General features: G+C 48.6%; 1 protein-coding gene across 1 annotated transcript; it reads left to right on the forward strand.

The window, feature by feature from the left end:
- Positions 1-377: 377 nt before the first annotated feature.
- LOC143784066 (chromobox protein homolog 5-like) lies at positions 378-1,197 on the forward strand. The gene is made up of 2 exons (XM_077271956.1): positions 378-528; positions 733-1,197. Exons 1-2 carry the CDS (start codon positions 427-429, stop codon positions 964-966), a joined length of 336 nt encoding a protein of 111 aa, XP_077128071.1. The 5' UTR covers positions 378-426; the 3' UTR covers positions 967-1,197.
- Positions 1,198-19,478: the final 18,281 nt, after the last annotated feature.

A 19,478-nucleotide genomic window follows, 5' to 3' on the forward strand; every position in this document is an offset into this window, starting at 1 on the left:
GTATATATTATATGTTCATACACTGTTTTTCCATTTTTGTTACAGCATCATTTGTGATCAAGGCCATCGAGTGGCCGAAACGTTAATTTTTTGTTGCCTTATTTCTTCGTTTTCACCTTCAATAAAAATATTCACTTCAGCAAAATTTGACTTGAACTATGATGAGTGCAGTGATTTGATTCACTTGGAAATGGTCAGACTGAGCGGACCAACCAGACGCTGGAACAATATCTAAGATGCTATGTCAGCCATCTCCAGGATGATTGGTTGGAGTTGCTGCCGTTAGCCGAATTTTCATATAACAATTCTCAGAGCACCTCCACTAAATTTACACCTTTCTTTGCCAATCTGGGCTATCATCCGTGTATCTTACCTAGGTCTCCAATTAATTCTCCGGTTCCGGCAGTGGAGGAAAGGCTGACTGCGATGAGGCAAAATCTGGAGGTCCTGAAGGAATCCCTGACCACAGCTCAAGAACGTTATAAGAGATCGGCTGATAGATTCCGTAAACCTGCACCCATGTTCAAGGTAGGAGATTCCGTGTGGTTAGCAACTAAGAATCTGAAGTTAAACATTCCTTCACAAAAACTTGGACAAAAATTCATTGGCCCTTTCAAGATCAACGGTATTGTGAGCTCTGTGGCCTGCCGGCTGACGCTGCCTAGGACTATGAAGGTACACCCAGTTTTTCATGTATCTTTACTAAAGCCTGTATCTCCTAATACCTTCCAGGGACATGTTGTGCCACCTCCGCAGCCTGTGGTGATTGATGGGCAAGAACAATTTGTGGTGGAGGAAATTATTGATTCCGGGATTCGCAGGAATCGGCTCCAATATCTGATAAGATGGCAGGGATATCCCCCTGAGGAAGACTCTTGGGAACCTGTGGAAAACATCAATGCCCAACAGAAGATTTCTCGTTTTCATCAGAGATTCCCTGAGAAACCAGGTCCAGGATCGTCCTGAGGCTGCTTCTAAGGAGGGAGTAATGTCAGGACTCTGAACATTTTTTACCTTTTGTGCATTACTGCCCTTTTCCAAGATGGCGTCTTTGGTCTCATGTGCACTGTGTCTTCCTGCTATAAAACTCCACCCCAGCCTTCAGTCTGTGCTAGAGTATTCTGCCTTGCATCCAGCTCCTGACCTCTGATTACTCCCTGGCTATATACCTGCTCCTGTGTGGTGATCCTGCTACTCTGCTCTGAGTTCCTGCTGCATACACCAGTTTCCAGTAATCCTCCTTCATCTGCTGCTCGTGTTTACTTCCATCTGCATTTGCTGGACATGTAAGCTGTTGCTGCTCTGCAAAAACCTGAGGCTATTAATCAGGCCTCCCTGGATGAGCTAAGATATGATTTGAACTGCCTTATAAGCTTATCTATCTGTGTTTGGACTAAGACAAGGATTTATTCGTGTCAAGTATCCTCAAGAATAACTGTGCTTCATAGACTTTCTGCTTCATTGCATTTTTCCTCTGAAGTTTCCTATAGACTGCTAAGCTGCGTTTAATATTTACACCAAGTGTTGTGGACTTGAGTTTCTCTCTGCACCTGTTTATTCACCGTGTGATAATATAGACTTTACCACTTATAAAACTGTGTCCTGTAGTTGTCTTGTTCCATGCAAAGAGTCTCCTGAGTTATCCCCTATAATTATTACAACACCCTTTACAACAGTAATGTGGGTGTAGCATCGTGGACAACGGTCACCCTGGTGATTTAGTGGTGGTGGATGAAGAGAAGTGGAGGAGGGCCTCCTAAAAATCTGTTCCCATTACAAAGGAGCGGGTCTCCTATACTTGTAATGCTGTATGGGCTGACAAACATTTCCCCCTGGGGGGTACACCTCAACATACTGTGTAAACATTTTTTGTACAGGCATCATAAACACCCTTGAAAAAAATAACTTGGCAGTTGCATTATGGACAACGGTCATCCTGGTGATCTAGTGGTGGTGTCTGAAGAGATGTGGAGGATGGCCTCCTAAAAATGTTTTCCCAATTTAAAGGAGCAGGTCTCCTAAACTTTTAATGCCCATACACTAAGTGTATGGGCTGACAAACATTTTCCCCTGGGGGTACACATAATATGTAAACTTTTTTTATGAGCATCAAAGACACCCTTAACACAATAAGGTGGCTGTTGCATCATGGACCACGGTCAACATGGTGATCTAGTGGTGGTGGCTGATGAGGATGAGGAGAAGGAGGAGGATAACAGCAAATAGGCAAAATCAGAAAGCGTATACCCATGTGTGGGTGTGAAGAGGTGCATGGGAATAGACCTCCGAAAAAAATGACACTGGATTTGAGGTTATGTTTTGCTGTTATCATTCGGTGGTGTAGAGAAGTCTGGCCCAATCCAGCATTTGTTTAATTTTATAAGAGTCAGCCTGTCAGCATTTTCAGTTGACAGGCGGATGCTCTTATCAGTTACAATTTCACCAGCGGCACTAAAAGCCAGCTCTGACAAACGGCTAGCGGCATGGCAGGCCAGGACCTCCTAGGTGTAGAGACCCAGTTCATGCCACGTGACCAGCTTGGATACCCAATAAATAAAAGGCACAGAGGACCCTATATTAAGGGTCACCAATCTAACCCAAGAAGAGGTGCGAAACCGGCTAAATAAGATTAAAATAGATAAATCTCCGGGTCCGGATGGCATACACCCACGAGTACTAAGAGAACTAAGTAATGTAATAGATAAACCATTATTTCTTATTTTTAGGGACTCTATAGCGACGGGGTCTGTTCCGCAGGACTGGCGCATAGCAAATGTGGTGCCAATATTCAAAAAGGGCTCTAAAAGTGAACCTGAAAATTATAGGCCAGTAAGTCTAACCTCTACTGTTGGTAAAATATTTGAAGGGTTTATGAAGGATGTTATTCTGGATTATCTCAATGAGAATAACTGTTTAACTCCTTATCAGCATGGGTTTATGAGAAATCGCTCATGTCAAACCAATCTAATCAGTTTTTATGAAGAGGTAAGCTATAGGCTGGACCACGGTGAGTCATTGGACGTGGTATATCTCGATTTTTCCAAAGCGTTTGATACCGTGCCGCACAAGAGGTTGGTACACAAAATGAGAATGCTTGGTCTGGGGGAAAATGTGTGTAAATGGGTTAGTAACTGGCTTAGTGATAGAAAGCAGAGGGTGGTTATAAATGGTATAGTCTCTAACTGGGTCGCTGTGACCAGTGGGGTACCGCAGGGGTCGGTATTGGGACCTGTTCTCTTCAACATATTCATTAATGATCTGGTAGAAGGTTTACACAGTAAAATATTGATATTTGCAGATGATACAAAACTATGTAAAGCAGTTAATACAAGAGAAGATAGTATTCTGCTACAGATGGATCTGGATAAGTTGGAAACTTGGGCTGAAAGGTGGCAGATGAGGTTTAACAATGATAAATGTAAGGTTATACACATGGGAAGAAGGAATCAATATCACCATTACACACTGAACGGGAAACCACTGGGTAAATCTGACAGGGAGAAGGACTTGGGGATCCTAGTTAATGATAAACTTACCTGGAGCAGCCAGTGCCAGGCAGCAGCTGCCAAGACAAACAGGATCATGGGGTGCATTAAAAGAGGTCTGGATACACATGATGAGAGCATTATACTGCCTCTGTACAAATCCCTAGTTAGACCGCACATGGAGTACTGTGTCCAGTTTTGGGCACCGGTGCTCAGGAAGGATATAATGGAACTAGAGAGAGTACAAAGGAGGGCAACAAAGTTAATAAAGGGGATGCGAGAACTACAATACCCAGATAGATTAGCGAAATTAGGATTATTTAGTCTAGAAAAAAGACGACTGAGGGGCGATCTAATAACCATGTATAAGTATATAAGAGGACAATACAAATATCTCGCTGAGGATCTGTTTATACCAAGGAAGGTTTTTCCACCAACATAGAAGAGGATTCTTTACTGTTAGGGCAGTGAGAATCTGGAATTGCTTGCCTGAGGAGGTGGTGATGGTGAACTCAGTCGAGGGGTTCAAGAGAGGCCTGGATGTCTTCCTGGAGCAGAACAATATTGTATCATACAATTATTAGGTTCTGTAGAAGGATTTAGATCTGGGGATTTATTATGATGGAATATAGGAATATAGGCTGAACTGGATGGACAAATGTCTTTTTTCGGCCTTACTAACTATGTTACTGTAGCGCCCCCACTGCCGCAGGGCCGAGGGGTACCCGGTACCGGACCTCTGAGTCTCTGCTTCTGGGGTTGTCACGGCGGCTAGGCCCCGGTCCGTGACCCTGCCGTGGGGCGCACAGTGAATGATCGGTGTGGATGTCGGTGCAGTTGTGGGGTGCAGGTCGCGGTAAATAACGAGGACACCAGGTTGCAGTCTCTTTACCTCTTTACTGGAGATCTCTGAGTCCTCAGTCCAGAATACGGTTCACCAGGCTGCGCAAGTCCGGCCGGTCCAATGGCACTTCCAGAGTTCTCTTCACAGGTGGAAATCGGTGCCTTCCTTCTTAGCGCTATGTGTTGTAGTCCTCCCCTGCTGTGCTTACGGAAAGTCCCCACAACTGTTGTGTCTGTTTCTTAAGTTCCCTCACAACTCGATTAAATGATGTTCTTCTAATCGTCCGTCCCTCCCTGATGTTACGGTTAGAACGGCACCCGTTTGTCGGGTAGGCCTGGAGTTCTTCCGGGACCCTAGAGACGCCCCTCTCCCGCAATTGCCTCCCAAGACTTCATAGGTGATATGTGTTAGACAGCCCGCCTTAAACTGACTGTCCTGCCGCTGTTTGGAGTATTGCTTGAAGCTGAATGTTATTCTACTCCCTCGGCGTTCCGGCCACCGGTAGTGCGCCTCAGTAGGGTGTTGCTTCGGTCTTACAGCACGACCCCTACTGGAATTCTCCTATTGCTTGATCTCGTTTCTCACTCAGCACAATCTATCTCGCTTCTAGTCCTTTCTTAGGGCACCGCCGCTATTCTGAGCAGGCACGGTCCCGTTACGTTCTTTCCAATGCCAAGCCTCTGCCAGGATCCCACCCCTGGCAGAGACCCTACTGTCTCTTCCTCCACAACACCCTCTGCCACAAGGTGTTGCTTCGTTCAATCCAGTCAGCTTTCTGATCTAACTTCCTGCCTGACCCCCGGTTTACCCACTATGGTGGGGAGTGGCCTAATGAATAGCACCCTTAGCTCCCCCCGGAGGCCCTGCGGTGAAATGTATTGGTGTCTGTGATACCTGATCAGATGAACTCCTTCAGTGCCATCGAACGCACCATGGCTCCCCATAGTGGCGGAGCCACAGTACTGCAACGACCAGGACTCTGGGGCGCTGCACTCCCCCCTGGTTAAACACAGTACTCCGGGACTGGGAAGAAAACAACAATACAAGTTAGCAAAAAGACATACAATTTTGTTGAGTGCAAAACAATAAGTATACTTGAACAGGCTTCCCTTTATGGGAGGTGAGGACACTTTAACGTTACAAACATAATTAAATATCATAGCAACATGCTATAATTAGCTTTTCTTACCCAACCGGGTATTCTACTAAGTGCAAACATTATTGACCAATAATTTAACTTTGCTTTTAAGGATATACACTCTTAATTCGCTAAAGACCTTCCTATAATCACATTATAAGGTATTTTAACTTTTACATTCTCCTACTTTGAATCTGCAGGACCGCCTGTCCCTATGGCACCAGACCTACTGCCTCTCCTTTCTTTTACAGGACCGCCCCGTTCAGCCAGGGCCTACTGCCTTTCTCTACTATACATGGTATAGACATAACATTCCTTTCAATTGGAGAACATGGAGCCGGCTCTACTTGGCTCCTATTAGGACTCACTCACTAACCCCTACGGGTCCACTTTCTGTCCTTAGTAACACATTTCTAACTTTCTATGGGGACTCAGGGTTTACCTTCTATCCTCACCTTCATTATTACTTTCTTACTTTTACTTAAGCAGAACTCTAAATCTACCCCTACGGGCTTTCTGCATCTTTCTTTTTCAAAGAACATTATCTAGGTTTCACATTTTAAACAAATTGAACACACATAACTTTCCTGTATGCAAAGCAGTTACATTTCTTCCAGAGCATCATCATCAGCATTTCTTCACATTTAACTAGTTAAAACACATACAACTTTTCTCATTCCAACATTACCATGGCATTACTGTTCTTAAAACAGTATCTCTCGTAAGTACGCTGTTGGACATCCCCTTTAAAAGAGGATCAAGTCTTTCTGAGGTAGCTCGTCTTCTCAGCCTACCAGTCTTTGTTCAGCAAAGGTTCCAGAACGGTATCTTCGCAAAGAGTCTTTAAATGGAACCAGTAGGAAGCGCCTTTAATAAGGTGCAAACTATTTACAAGAAAGTTTGGATCATGCACTGTTCATGATTTCTCAGTTTGTAAAACTTGTAGAAAAACAAACAATAAGGATCCCGGGTCAACTAAGGGATCCATAAAAAGTTAACCCTGGACGGGTTTAGCAGCAAACAGTAAACAAACAGTTAAAAGGAGAACTATTTACATTTTCAAAAGAAACAGTAAAACCTTACTGTGGTGAAGCGGAAGGTGGTCTCCTATCCGGCCTCACCAGGCCAACAGATCGCACTGGTGAGCCAGGACGCCGTTCCGGTCCCAGCAGTGATAAAATCCCTCGCCGGGAGGCCCTTCTTACTGGCAGGCGCACACGTTCCTCCGGGGCACGGCGGGGTCGGGTTTCTTGTGGTTCCGCGGGGCCGGGCTCCGCTGCTTTTCCCTTGGGATCACCTTCTTCCGGTGCTTCAGCAGCAGCCTGAAGGGCGATGCACCGCTGAACACCTCGCGCCACCCAGCCGGCTTCTCCCGTAGCCCTCCTCCATCGGGTGTACGTCACCGCATCACCTGGCTCCAGGTCGCGGGAAAATCTTCCGCTGCAGGGCTCCACTTCTTCCCGTTCCACATGGATTTGCAGCGGCTCCCCAATCTCCTGGATGACCCCGCGTCCATGTTGAGGGTTGAAAGAGACCACCACACCCCAATGAGACAAGGGGGGCTCCGCAACGGCGGTTAAATCGATCTGGGCTGCCGGTTGTGGTCGGTTCCGCCATGCAGCCATCAAGCGCCGCAGGTGCTCAGCCTCTGGCAGGATCTTCATGCCCGGTGCCTGCAGCGTACCTTCAGCCGCGGCCGGGTGGGAAGGAGCAGGGGACACCGGAGATAGGTGGACTTCCGTGGGCCGACCCAGCCGAGCAAGCACGTGGGCATCGACCTCCATGCGGCGCGCTATCTGGCGGGCCTCGGCTGCGGCTACACACTCCTCCGATGGTGGCAAGGGGGGTCGGCCCATTGGTAGCTCCGTGAGGGTCAGTCCCCACAACGCTGGTGCATCTGAGGCTGTGTCAGACGGTGCAGCCTCAGGCTGAATCGGATCAGTCCCCCGCGGGATTCTTGGTGTCACCATCTTTGCTCCTTCTGCGGTGTCTTCTTCCCGCGGTCTCTTTCGTGGGCGGCCCCGTCCCCATGGTCTCCACCCTCCGACCAGGATCAGGAGGCGGACCTCGGCTGTTGACGGGCACGTCCTCAGGACACAGAAATACTTAGACTGGGCGGCCATTGCTGTTCGCGCTCTCCAGCTTGCCTACGCCCCCTTCACGCCCCTCTTCTCTTCCTGCGCTTTCCTCAGCGCTACAATGGCGGCGGAGTTTGGCGGCAAATGGCACAACACACAGTCCTCTCAATAAAGTACAGTCCAAGCACAACAAATCACAGTCTCTAGGCACACATGACCTGGTTCTTCAGGCTTAAGTAGATCCTGTTCGTGACGCCAAGTTTTGTAGCGCCCCCACTGCCGCAGGGCCGAGGGGTACCCTGTACCGGACCTCTGAGTCTCTGCTTCTGGGGTTGTCACGGCGGCTAGGCCCCGGTCCGTGACCCTGCCGTGGGGCGCACAGTGAATGATCGGTGTGGATGTCGGTGCAGTTGTGGGGTGCAGGTCGCGGTAAATAACGAGGACACCAGGTTGCAGTCTCTTTACCTCTTTACTGGAGATCTCTGAGTCCTCAGTCCAGAATACGGTTCACCAGGCTGCGCAAGTCCGGCCGGTCCAATGGCACTTCCAGAGTTCTCTTCACAGGTGGAAATCGGTGCCTTCCTTCTTAGCGCTATGTGTTGTAGTCCTCCCCTGCTGTGCTTACGGAAAGTCCCCACAACTGTTGTGTCTGTTTCTTAAGTTCCCTCACAACTCGATTAAATGATGTTCTTCTAATCGTCCGTCCCTCCCTGATGTTACGGTTAGAACGGCACCCGTTTGTCGGGTAGGCCTGGAGTTCTTCCGGGACCCTAGAGACGCCCCTCTCCCGCAATTGCCTCCCAAGACTTCATAGGTGATATGTGTTAGACAGCCCGCCTTAAACTGACTGTCCTGCCGCTGTTTGGAGTATTGCTTGAAGCTGAATGTTATTCTACTCCCTCGGCGTTCCGGCCACCGGTAGTGCGCCTCAGTAGGGTGTTGCTTCGGTCTTACAGCACGACCCCTACTGGAATTCTCCTATTGCTTGATCTCGTTTCTCACTCAGCACAATCTATCTCGCTTCTAGTCCTTTCTTAGGGCACCGCCGCTATTCTGAGCAGGCACGGTCCCGTTACGTTCTTTCCAATGCCAAGCCTCTGCCACGATCCCACCCCTGGCAGAGACCCTACTGTCTCTTCCTCCACAACACCCTCTGCCACAAGGTGTTGCTTCGTTCAATCCAGTCAGCTTTCTGATCTAACTTCCTGCCTGACCCCCGGTTTACCCACTATGGTGGGGAGTGGCCTAATGAATAGCACCCTTAGCCCCCCCCGGAGGCCCTGCGGTGAAATGTATTGGTGTCTGTGATACCTGATCAGATGAACTCCTTCAGTGCCATCGAACGCACCATGGCTCCCCATAGTGGCGGAGCCACAGTACTGCAACGACCAGGACTCTGGGGCGCTGCATTACTATGTTACTATGTTACTATCATGGAGGACCTTTGTACAGTCAGCAAGGTACTCCTTCAGCATCTTCCAAAACTTTGCACTCCTTGTGAGAGTACCCCGCGCCTCAAGGCCAGTGTGATGGGAGGGTCTGAGAAAACTCTCTCAGAACATTGCCAGTGTTCCCCTTCCTCTGCTGGATTGGAGTTGAGTCTCTCTCGCCTGTACCCCTTGGTTGTCAAACAAACTGTGACTTCTGCCGCCAGCATTTTCAGATGGGAATTTTTTTAATAATTCCGCAACAATGGCCTTCTGGTACTGCACCATTTTGGTACACCTGTCTGCCTCTGGAAGAAGAGATTGAAAATTCTCCTTGTAGCGTGGGTCTAGAAGTGTCACCAACCAGTAATGACTGTCACCCAAAATTGGGAGAATACAAGGGTCACGGGAAAGGCAGCGCAACATAAAGTCAGCCATGCGTGCCAGACTGCTAACAGGCAGGACTTCCGTGTCCTTACCAAGAGAATGACTGACCTCCTCCTCCCTGTCCTCAGGCCATCGACGCTGAACAGACGGTTTGACAGTTGTACTTGTAGTACCGTCTATAGCTCATGATAGTAGCTCGTGTTCTTCCTCCTCCTCTTTCTCATTGTCAACGAATCCACGGTGGGATGACAAGAGGCTGGGCTGTGTATAATCACCCTGTATGGTTCCTTGCTCCATCTCATCGTGCTCCGCCTGCAATGCATCCTCTTTCATTGTGAGCAGAGAGCTTTTCAGAATACAGAGAAGTGGGATGGTGACACTAATTATGGCATCATTGCTGCTCACCATTTTGGTGAACACCTCAAAGTTTTGTAGGATGGTACATATGTCTGACATCCATGTCCAGTCCTGAGGTCTTATGTGTGGAGTCTGAACTGAATACCGATGGCCTTGTTGATGCTGGTAGTCAACAATTGAACTCTTCTACTCACAAATCCTTTCCAACATATGCAGTGTAGAGTTCCAATGTGTGGGGACATCACACACCAGTCAGTGAGCCGGAAGCTGCAAATGCTGCTGAAGCACGGCAAGGGCAGCAGAAGCTGTAGCTAACTTTCTAAAATGGGCACACAGGCGGCGTACTTTCACAAGCAGATCCGGCAGCTCTGGGTAGCTTTTGAGAAATGAATGAACAACGAGGTTAAGCACATGGGCCAAGCATGGTACATGTGTGAGCACGCCTCGCCTCAGAGCCGCCACCAGGTTCTGGCCATTGTCACACACACGAAAATGCCTGGCTGTAGGTTCAGCGGTGTCAGCCACAGACCTGCCTCCTCTTTCAGAGCTGTCCACAACTCTTCAGCATTGTGTGGTTTGTAACCTAAGCATATTAGCTTCAGTGCAGCCTGTTGCTGCTTGGTTGAGGCAGTGCTGCAGTGCTTCCAGCTTGTGACTGATGTGGTCATTTCGCAGATGGAGGCTGAAGAGGAGGAGGATGTGCAGGAGCTGTAGACTGTGGGGGTGTAGCGCCCCCACTGCCGCAGGGCCGAGGGGTACCCGGTACCGGGCCTCCGAGTCTCTGCTCTGGGGTTGTCACGGTGGCTAGGCCCGGTCCGTGACCCTGCTGAGGGGCGTACAGTGAATAATAGATATGGATGGTGGTGGTGGTGCGGTGCAGTAAATAACGAGGACACCAGGTTGCAGTCTCTTTACCTCTTTACTGAAGGTCTCTGGGTCCTCAGTCCGGAATACGGTTCACCAGGCTGCGCAAGTCCGGCCGGTCCAATATCACCTCCAGAGTTCTCTTTGCAGGTGGAAATCGGTGCCTACCTGCTAGCGCTAGGTGTTGTGGTCCTCCCCTGCTGTGCTTACGGAAAGTCCCAACAACTGTTGTGTCTGTTTCTTAAGTTCCCTCACAACTCGATTAGATGATGTTCTGCTAATCCTCCGTCCCTCCCTGATGTTACGGTTAGGATGGCACCCGTATGATGGGTAGGCTCGGAGCTCTTCCGGGACCCTAGAGTCGCCCCTCTCCACAAGTTGCCCCCCAAGACTGCATAGGTGATTTAAGTGAGACAGCCCGCCTGTGACTGACTGTCCTGCCGTTGGTTTGAAGTATTGCCTGAAGCTGAATATAGTAATACTTCCTCGGCGTTCCGGCCGCCGGTTGTGCGCCTCAGTAGGATGTTGCCTCGGTCTTACAGCACGACTCCTACTGGTATTCTCCTTCTTGCTTTGATCTCGTTTCTCACTCAGCACAATATATCTCGCTTCTGATCCTTTCTTAGGGCACCGCCGCTATGCTGAGCAGGCACGGTCCCGTGACGTTCCTTCCTGTAGCCAGGCCTCTGTCAGGGTCCCAAACCTGACAGGGACCCTACCGAATCTTCCCCCACAACACCCTCTGCCACCAGGTGTTGTCTGGTCCAACCCAGTCAGCTTTCTGAACTAACTTCCTGCCTGACCCCCAGTTTACCCACACGGTGAGGAGTGGCCTAATAAATAGCACCCTTAGCTCCCCCTGGAGGCCCGACTGTGAAATGTATTGGTGTATGTGATACCTGGTCAGATGAACTCCTTCAGTGCCATCAGACGTACCATAGCCCCCCTTAGCGGCGGAGCCACAGTACTGCAACGACCAGGACTCTGGGGCGCTGCACTCCCCCCCGGTTCAATCCAGTACTCCGGGACTGGGAAGAAAACAACAATACATGTCAGCAAAAAGACATACAATTTTTGTGAGTGCAATAACCATAAGCATACTTGAACAGAGCTTCCCTTTATGGGAGGTGAGAACACTTGAACGTTACAAACATGGTTAAATACCTTGAATAACTTAGTATAAATAACTTTTCCCACCCAACCGGGTATTCTACTTAGTGCAATTTTTTTGAACAATAATTTAACATTGCCTTTAAGGATGTACACTCTGAATCCACTAAAGACCTTCTTATAACACATTATAAGGCTTAAGCAACTGTGCTGCATTCTCCTACTTTACATCTGCAGGACCGCCTGTCCTAACGGTTCCAGACCTACTGCCTCTCCTTTCTATGCAGGACCGCCCTGTTCAGTCCGGGCCTACTGCCCTTCCACCACTATACACAGTATAGAACATAACATTTTTCCTTCAGTTCAAAACTACTGAGACTTCTCTGTATGGCTCCTAGGAGGACTCACCAACTAACCCCATCCGGGTTCACTTCCTGTCCTCATCCTTCTATTAACATTATTGAACATTTCTTACAATTAACTAATTGGTTACATTTAACTTTCACATATCAACATTATTACTTCTTCTTTCAAAGCATCATCATTCCTTAAGTGCTATCGATGAACATCCCCTTTAAGAGGGGACCAAGTCTCTATGAGGTGGTACAACTTTTCAAGCTGCAAGTCCGTATGCAGCAAGGACTCCAGTACAAGTTCCAATAACCGTATCTTCGCAAAGAGTCAGTCTTTTAGATAAAACCAGTAGAGAGCACCTTTAAGAAGGTGCGACTATGTACAAGGAGTTTGTATCATGCATTGTTCATGATTCAGCAGTTTCTTAGTAACGGAACAAAAGGTAGAAAACAAACCACAAAGCAGAAACAGTAGGGATCCCGGGTCAACAAAGGGATCCCTTTAAGAGTTAACCCTGGACGGGTTTAAAGCAGCAAAAAGCAGGGAAACAAACAGTTAACTATTTACATGTTCAGGTTTCCGAGGTTTAGTTGGACGGCATCCAGGGCTGCACCTGGCACTTAACCCTTCTTGGCCTGGGAAAAGTGAGGTCCAGGGTTACACCCAGTGCTGGACAAACGCCGTTAATCCGTCTTTCATGTACGGTTAAATCATGCGCAGCGATGGAGGTCTGCGCAGCTTGAGTATGGGCATTTGCTGCAGCAGAGGTAGCGGCTGCTGCAAGATCAGTCACTGGAATGGAGTCAGCAGTTGTGGCACTAGCAGTCACTGGAGTGGTGTCGGTCGTCAGGGCAGGGTCGTCCTTCATACCTGCTTCAGATGCGGTCCCTCCGGCGCCGGTCTGCTCTGCCTCTGCTGGGGTCTGGAATGCTGGCTGCAGGGCCTCGTGCTGCGACGTTGTCATCTCCGTTTGCGGCATCTCGCTTTCCGGCAGGGCCTTGCTTTCTGGCTTTGGAGCGCTGGAACTTCTTTCTTGCTCCGGACCAGACGAGGCTGCCGACAGATGTCTGGTGAGGCTCCCGTTGATGGTCTTCTTCCACCCGGCCTCAGTGCTCAGCTGTGTCCGCCGGAGTTGGTCGCCGAGCTCATCCACTCCGGCCTGCAGGAAGTCAATATCAGCGGTGGAGGCCTGGTTGCGGTGCCCCTCCGGGTAGCTGGGGGAGTCCTCTGCTCCTACCCCACGCTCCGACTCCGGGTGGCTCGCCATGGCGTCCTCCATGTCGCTGACTCCTTCTTCCTGGTACTTTTCCCGCTCTCTCCTTCGTGGGCGGTTTCGCTTTCTTTGCCTCCGCCCTCCATTGAGAATCAGGAGGCGGATCTCTGCTGCTGACGGACACGTCCTCACGGTGCAGAAATATTTAGACTGGGCGGCCATTGTCTTTCGCGCTCTCCAGCTTGTCTACGCCCACTCCACGCCCCTCTTCTTCTCCTGCGCTCTCCTTAGCGCTGTAATGGCGGCGGTTTTGGCGGGAACTTCTGGCGGCAAATGGCAATCCACAGTCTTTGCAATAAGTCACAGTCCAAGTATAATAAATCACAGTTCCAAGGCACACATGACCTGATTCTTCAGGCTTAAGTAGATCCTGTTCGTGACGCCAAGTTGTAGCGCCCCCACTGCCGCAGGGCCGAGGGGTACCCGGTACCGGGCCTCTGAGTCTCTGCTCTGGGGTTGTCACGGTGGCTAGGCCCGGTCCGTGACCCTGCTGAGAGGCGTACAGTGAATAATAGATATGGATGGTGGTGGTGGTGCGGTGCAGTAAATAACGAGGACACCAGGTTGCAGTCTCTTTACCTCTTTACTGAAGGTCTCTGGGTCCTCAGTCCGGAATACGGTTCACCAGGCTGCGCAAGTCCGGCCAGTCCAATAGCACCTCCAGAGTTCTCTTTGCAGGTGGAAATCGGTGCCTACCTGCTAGCGCTAGGTGTTGTGGTCCTCCCCTGCTGTGCTTACGGAAAGTCCCCACAACTGTTGTGTCTGTTTCTTAAGTTCCCTCACAACTCGATTAGATGATGTTCTGCTAATCCTCCGTCCCTCCCTGATGTTACGGTTAGGACGGCACCCGTATGACGGGTAGGCTCGGAGCTCTTCCGGGACCCTAGAGTCGCCCCTCTCCACAAGTTGCCCCCCAAGACTGCATAGGTGATTTAAGTGAGACAGCCCGCCTGTGACTGACTGTCCTGCCATTGGTTTGAAGTATTGCCTGAAGCTGAATATAGTAATACTTCCTCGGCCTTCCGGCCGCCGGTTGTGCGCCTCAGTAGGATGTTGCCTCGGTCTTACAGCACGACTCCTACTGGTATTCTCCTTCTTGCTTTGATCTCGTTTCTCACTCAGCACAATATATCTCGCTTCTGATCCTTTCTTAGGGCACCGCCGCTATGCTGAACAGGCACGGTCCCGTGACGTTCCTTCCTGTAGCCAGGCCTCTGTCAGGGTCCCAAACCTGACAGGGACCCTACCGAATCTTCCCCCACAACACCCTCTGCCACCAGGTGTTGTCTGGTCCAACCCAGTCAGCTTTCTGAACTAACTTCCTGCCCGACCCCCAGTTTACCCACACGGTGAGGAGTGGCCTAATAAATAGCACCCTTAGCTCCCCCTGGAGGCCCGACTGTGAAATGTATTGGTGTATGTGATACCTGGTCAGATGAACTCCTTCAGTGCCATCAGACGTACCATAGCCCCCCTTAGCGGCGGAGCCACAGTACTGCAACGACCAGGACTCTGGGGCGCTGCAGGGGCAACCCAGAATGACGTAGGGCCTGCAATCCTTGGTGTCGGGAGGATGTATTCCATCCCAAGGTCCAACTGGGTCCCGACTTCCCCTATGTTAACCCAGTGAGATGTAAAGTCCCTGCAATATTTAGCCCACAGATAGTTGAGGCATGTGACTGAGATACCAGACTGTAGAATATGTGGCCTGTATTTCTATTTTCTTACAGGACAATAGTGTCAAGAACTAGGGTAATACACAGCAAAAACAGTTGAATGGAGGCCTGAAATGCCACAGTTTGTAGCCCACAGATAGATTAGGCATGTGCCGGAGATACCAGACTGTAAAATATGTGGCATGTGTTTTAATTTTCTTACCGGAAAATAGTGTCAATAACTAGGAAACACACAACAAAAGCAGTTAAATGGAGGCCTCAAATGCCACAATTTGTAGCCCACAGATAGATGAGGTGTGTGATGGAGATACTACACTGTAAAATATGTGGCCTGTATTTTTACTTTTTTTTACAGCAAAACAGTGCTAATAATTGGAGTAACACACAGCAAAAACAGTTTAATGGAGGCATTAAATGCCACAATTTGTAGCCCACAGAGAGATGAAGCATCTGGCGGAGATAGCCCACTTTCAAATATCTGCCATATATTTTTTTTTTTTGGCCCCCAAAAATTGTGTCAATAAGTAGGATAAGACACAGCAAAAACAATTCTATGTAAGCCTGGAATGGCACAATTTTGACAGCAATGATATGTGATCTGTGTGGCGGACAAAACCCAGTGTAAAATATCTGCCCTGTAGCTAAATATTTTTTTGGCAGCAAAATGGTGTCAAGAAATTGTATAAGACACTCCTAAAAAATTTTACAGTACCACGAAAATGGCAGAATTTTATGCGCACTTAGATGTGACCGCTGTGATGGGCAAACCCGTTTAAAATAGCTGGATTTTCACGCCAGGAAAAGATCTGGCTGTATTCTGCAATCCCAACAAGCAAATGTAAAAAAAATATGGGCTCTGGATTGCTTTGAAATTAAATAAACAGGATTAAGATGCAAAAAAAAAAATAATTATTCCTGGCCAATGATATTTGGGGCTATGTATATATGGTCAATATATGTATTAGGCAGCAGCAGCAGCAGAGAGTAATGGAATGGACCCTTTTGATGTACGCAATGAAGTATGCCACATACAATGCCTGCCTGCTACTGATATCTATATTCTCACATACACTCCCTGCCTACGTAGCACTGCAATCCCCGTAATTAGTCCTTAGAAGGACTGATGGTTTAGCTGGATTTGTTTATTCAATTATGGTATACCCACAGTAACTGTATACCCCACCTATTCTGTCCCTATCGCTGCAGCAACTCTCCCTACACTGGTGATTCCGGAGCTGACTGTGCTGAGCAGGGCGTCGCCAGGTCTGATATAGACCTGATGATGCTGTGCGGCCAGCCAATCACTGTAATACCACAACCAACATGGCTGCGGCATTACAGTGCGTGGCAGGCAATCGCTGCATGTTGATTGGCTCTCTAAAGAGCGCCAAACATGCAGGATGGGGACCCGAGCTCCCGCTGAATAATCACGAGAACAGCGATGCTCAAGTGAGTACCGATCAGTACCGAGTATGCTCAATCATCACAAGTAATAAGTCAAACAATTACATGAGTGAAAACATAAATAAAACATAGAAGGTAGAAATGACAAAATTGATCTAATGCAAATCAAATTTGAGATTAATTTTTAAGAATTCTCTGAACCCGATGAATGCAAACAAATTGTGATTTAGCAAAAAAAACTCCACTCTTTTTCATATTGCTGAAGCATTAGCCAGAAATCGCTTACATGAAAGAGTGGGGTAGGTTTCCCCAAAAAGAAAGGTCAAGGAGCCCATAGGGCAAACAGGCCTCATGACAATTTAGAGGGTGGGAGTGAAGGCGCTAACTGGGGAAAAATAAGAATGGGAGGGAAGTTTTGATGGTGTACTTCAAAAGGTGTCTGATTTGTGGAAGGGAGGATTGTTGGGGGTGTTATTTAAGGGATGGGGAGGATTCATACCTTCCCTTGCTTCCTGGATCCAGCTGCCCACCTGTAAGGAGGTGGCCGGTCCCCTCAGTTGCGCCCTCTCCTTCCTGTCGGCGTGTGACTTCCTGTGCACTTCTTATGTACATATGTTGTGTACCTGTAATGTTATATATGTGTTTCATGCACTGTAGTGTACTGTAATACAATGTGGATGTTTCCTCTTTAATGCCTGTCTAAAGGGACAGAAGTAGCTAAATAAGAGGGCTGGATCTACAGCCACAAGGAGAGAGAAAGCTGCTGCTTCCTCAGTTCTGCCCGGATTGTTGGCCAGAGCAGACGGACATTATACCATGGGCGGACATACAGCCTGTTCAACCAATGCGGCTGCAAAAAACCTGCTATTCTCACTCTCCGTAGTCCGCCAAGCCGCACGTGGCTGCCGCCATCTTCCGTTCCCAGAGATGCATTGCGAAATTACCCAGAAGACTTAGCGGTCTCATGAGACCGCTAAGTCTTCTGGGTAATTTCGCAATGCATCCTGGGAACGGAAGATGACGGCAGCCGCGCGCCATCGCCAGAGCTTCGGTGGATCCCGGTGGGTGAGTAAACAACTATTTTTTATTTTAATTATTTTGTTTAACAGGGATATGGTGCCCACACTGCTAAATACTGCGTGGGCTGTGTGATATACTGCGGGGGCTGTGCTATATACTACATGGGCAGTGTGATATACTGCGTGGGCTGTGTGATATACTGAGTGGGCTGTGTGATATACTGCATGGTCTGTGCTATATACTACATGGGCAGTGTGATATACTGTGTGGGCTGTGCGATATACTGCAGGGGCTATGCTATATACTACATGGGCAGTGTTATATACTGCATGGGCTGTGTGATATACTGCAGGGGCTGTGCTATATACTACATGGGCAGTGTGATATACTGCATGGGCTGTGTGATATACTGCATGGGCTGTCCTATATACTACATGGGCAGTGTGATATACTGCATGGACTGTGTGATATACTGCGGGGGCTGTGCTATATACTACATGGGCAGTGTTATATACTGCGTGGGCTGTGTGATATACTGCAGGGGCTGTGCTATATACTACATGGACAGTGTGATATACTGCGTGGGCTGTGTGATATACTGCGGGGGCTGTCCTATATACTACATGGGCAGTGTTATATACTGCGTGGGCTGTGTGATATACTGCGGGGGCTGTGCTATATACTACATGGGCAGTGTGATATACTGCGTGGGTTGTGTGATATACTGCGGGGGCTGTCCTATATACTACATGGGCAGTGTTATTTACTACTTGGGCTGTGTGATATACTGTGGGGGCTGTGCTATATACTACATGGGCAGTGTTATATACTGCATGGGCTGTGTTATGTACTGCGTGGGCTGTGCTATATACTACATGCCCTCTGTTATATACTGCGTGGCCTGTGTTATATACTACGTCGCCTGTGTTATATACTGCGTGGCTGCTATATACTGCATGGGCTGTGTTATGTACTGCGTGGCCTGTATTAGCGCATCGGGTATTCTAGAATATGTATGTATGTACAGTATATAGCAGCCACATAGTATATAGCACAGGCCACGTAGTATTTGTCTGCTATATACTACATGCCTCCTATATACTACGTGGCCTGTGCTATATACTATGTGGCTGCTACATACATATTCTAGAATACCCGATGCATTAGAATCGGGCCACCATCTAGTATATATATTTATATGTAGCTTTGTCGCCTTAAAAGGAGGGGGTCGTAATTCCTGCAGAGGGGCCCCAAGCTGTCTGTGTCCGTCCCTGCATTATACACAGGTTACTGCCAGGCCTCTGGACAGGAAGGAACTGTTTCCCTGGACTCTGAAGGACTATGAAATAAGGACTAAAAGGACTGCACCATGGGTCTCCGTGACTTCGGGAGGGCCCCACGCTGAAGGGGTTACAGGCGGCCCAGATTCAAGCGTGTGGACTTTTGTGATCCCTGGCTTCTGCAACCGTTTTGGGTACAGCTGTAGGCAGCGTCAGAGAGAGATCAGGAATTTAGTGATGTATTTTTGTCGTTTTACTCCTTATATCCTGTTACATTAAGCAAGTTATTTTCCCTGTTGGAATACAGCTGCATCTCTGGACTCTTAATTGCCTGGACTGATGTGGCCCGAGTAGAGAAGGTAACTCTGTTTGGGGGAAAGACTGAATCCATTCCAGATTGCATGCACAAGGGGCCGGGGTGTCTACAGACTGTGTTTAGTGGGTGAGCTCAGTCCGGACTACTACCCCGGTGGCCCTTGTTACATACCCACCCTCCTTTTTTCTTTTTTTTTCCGGTTCAAAATTAAAAAAAAAAAAACCTAAAACCTTTTTCTGTCACAGTGGCTGGGGGATAGGTCTGGGTTAGAGGCTGGTCAAGTAGTGATGGCCTTGGGTCGGAAGGCACTAACAGAGTATGATGGCTTCTGTGATAGGCCGGGGTAACTTGCAGGCATAGGTCCTGCAAAGTTAGGGGTTTTAATTAAGGGTTATTAATACCTCATTCTCTGGGCTGGTGCGGTGCAGCCAGGGAAAATTAGGAAGGTGGTGGGTTATGCTTCTG

The sequence above is a fragment of the Ranitomeya variabilis genome, chromosome 1 (genome assembly GCF_051348905.1).
Source record: "Ranitomeya variabilis isolate aRanVar5 chromosome 1, aRanVar5.hap1, whole genome shotgun sequence".
NCBI classification, from domain to species: domain Eukaryota; kingdom Metazoa; phylum Chordata; class Amphibia; order Anura; family Dendrobatidae; genus Ranitomeya; species Ranitomeya variabilis.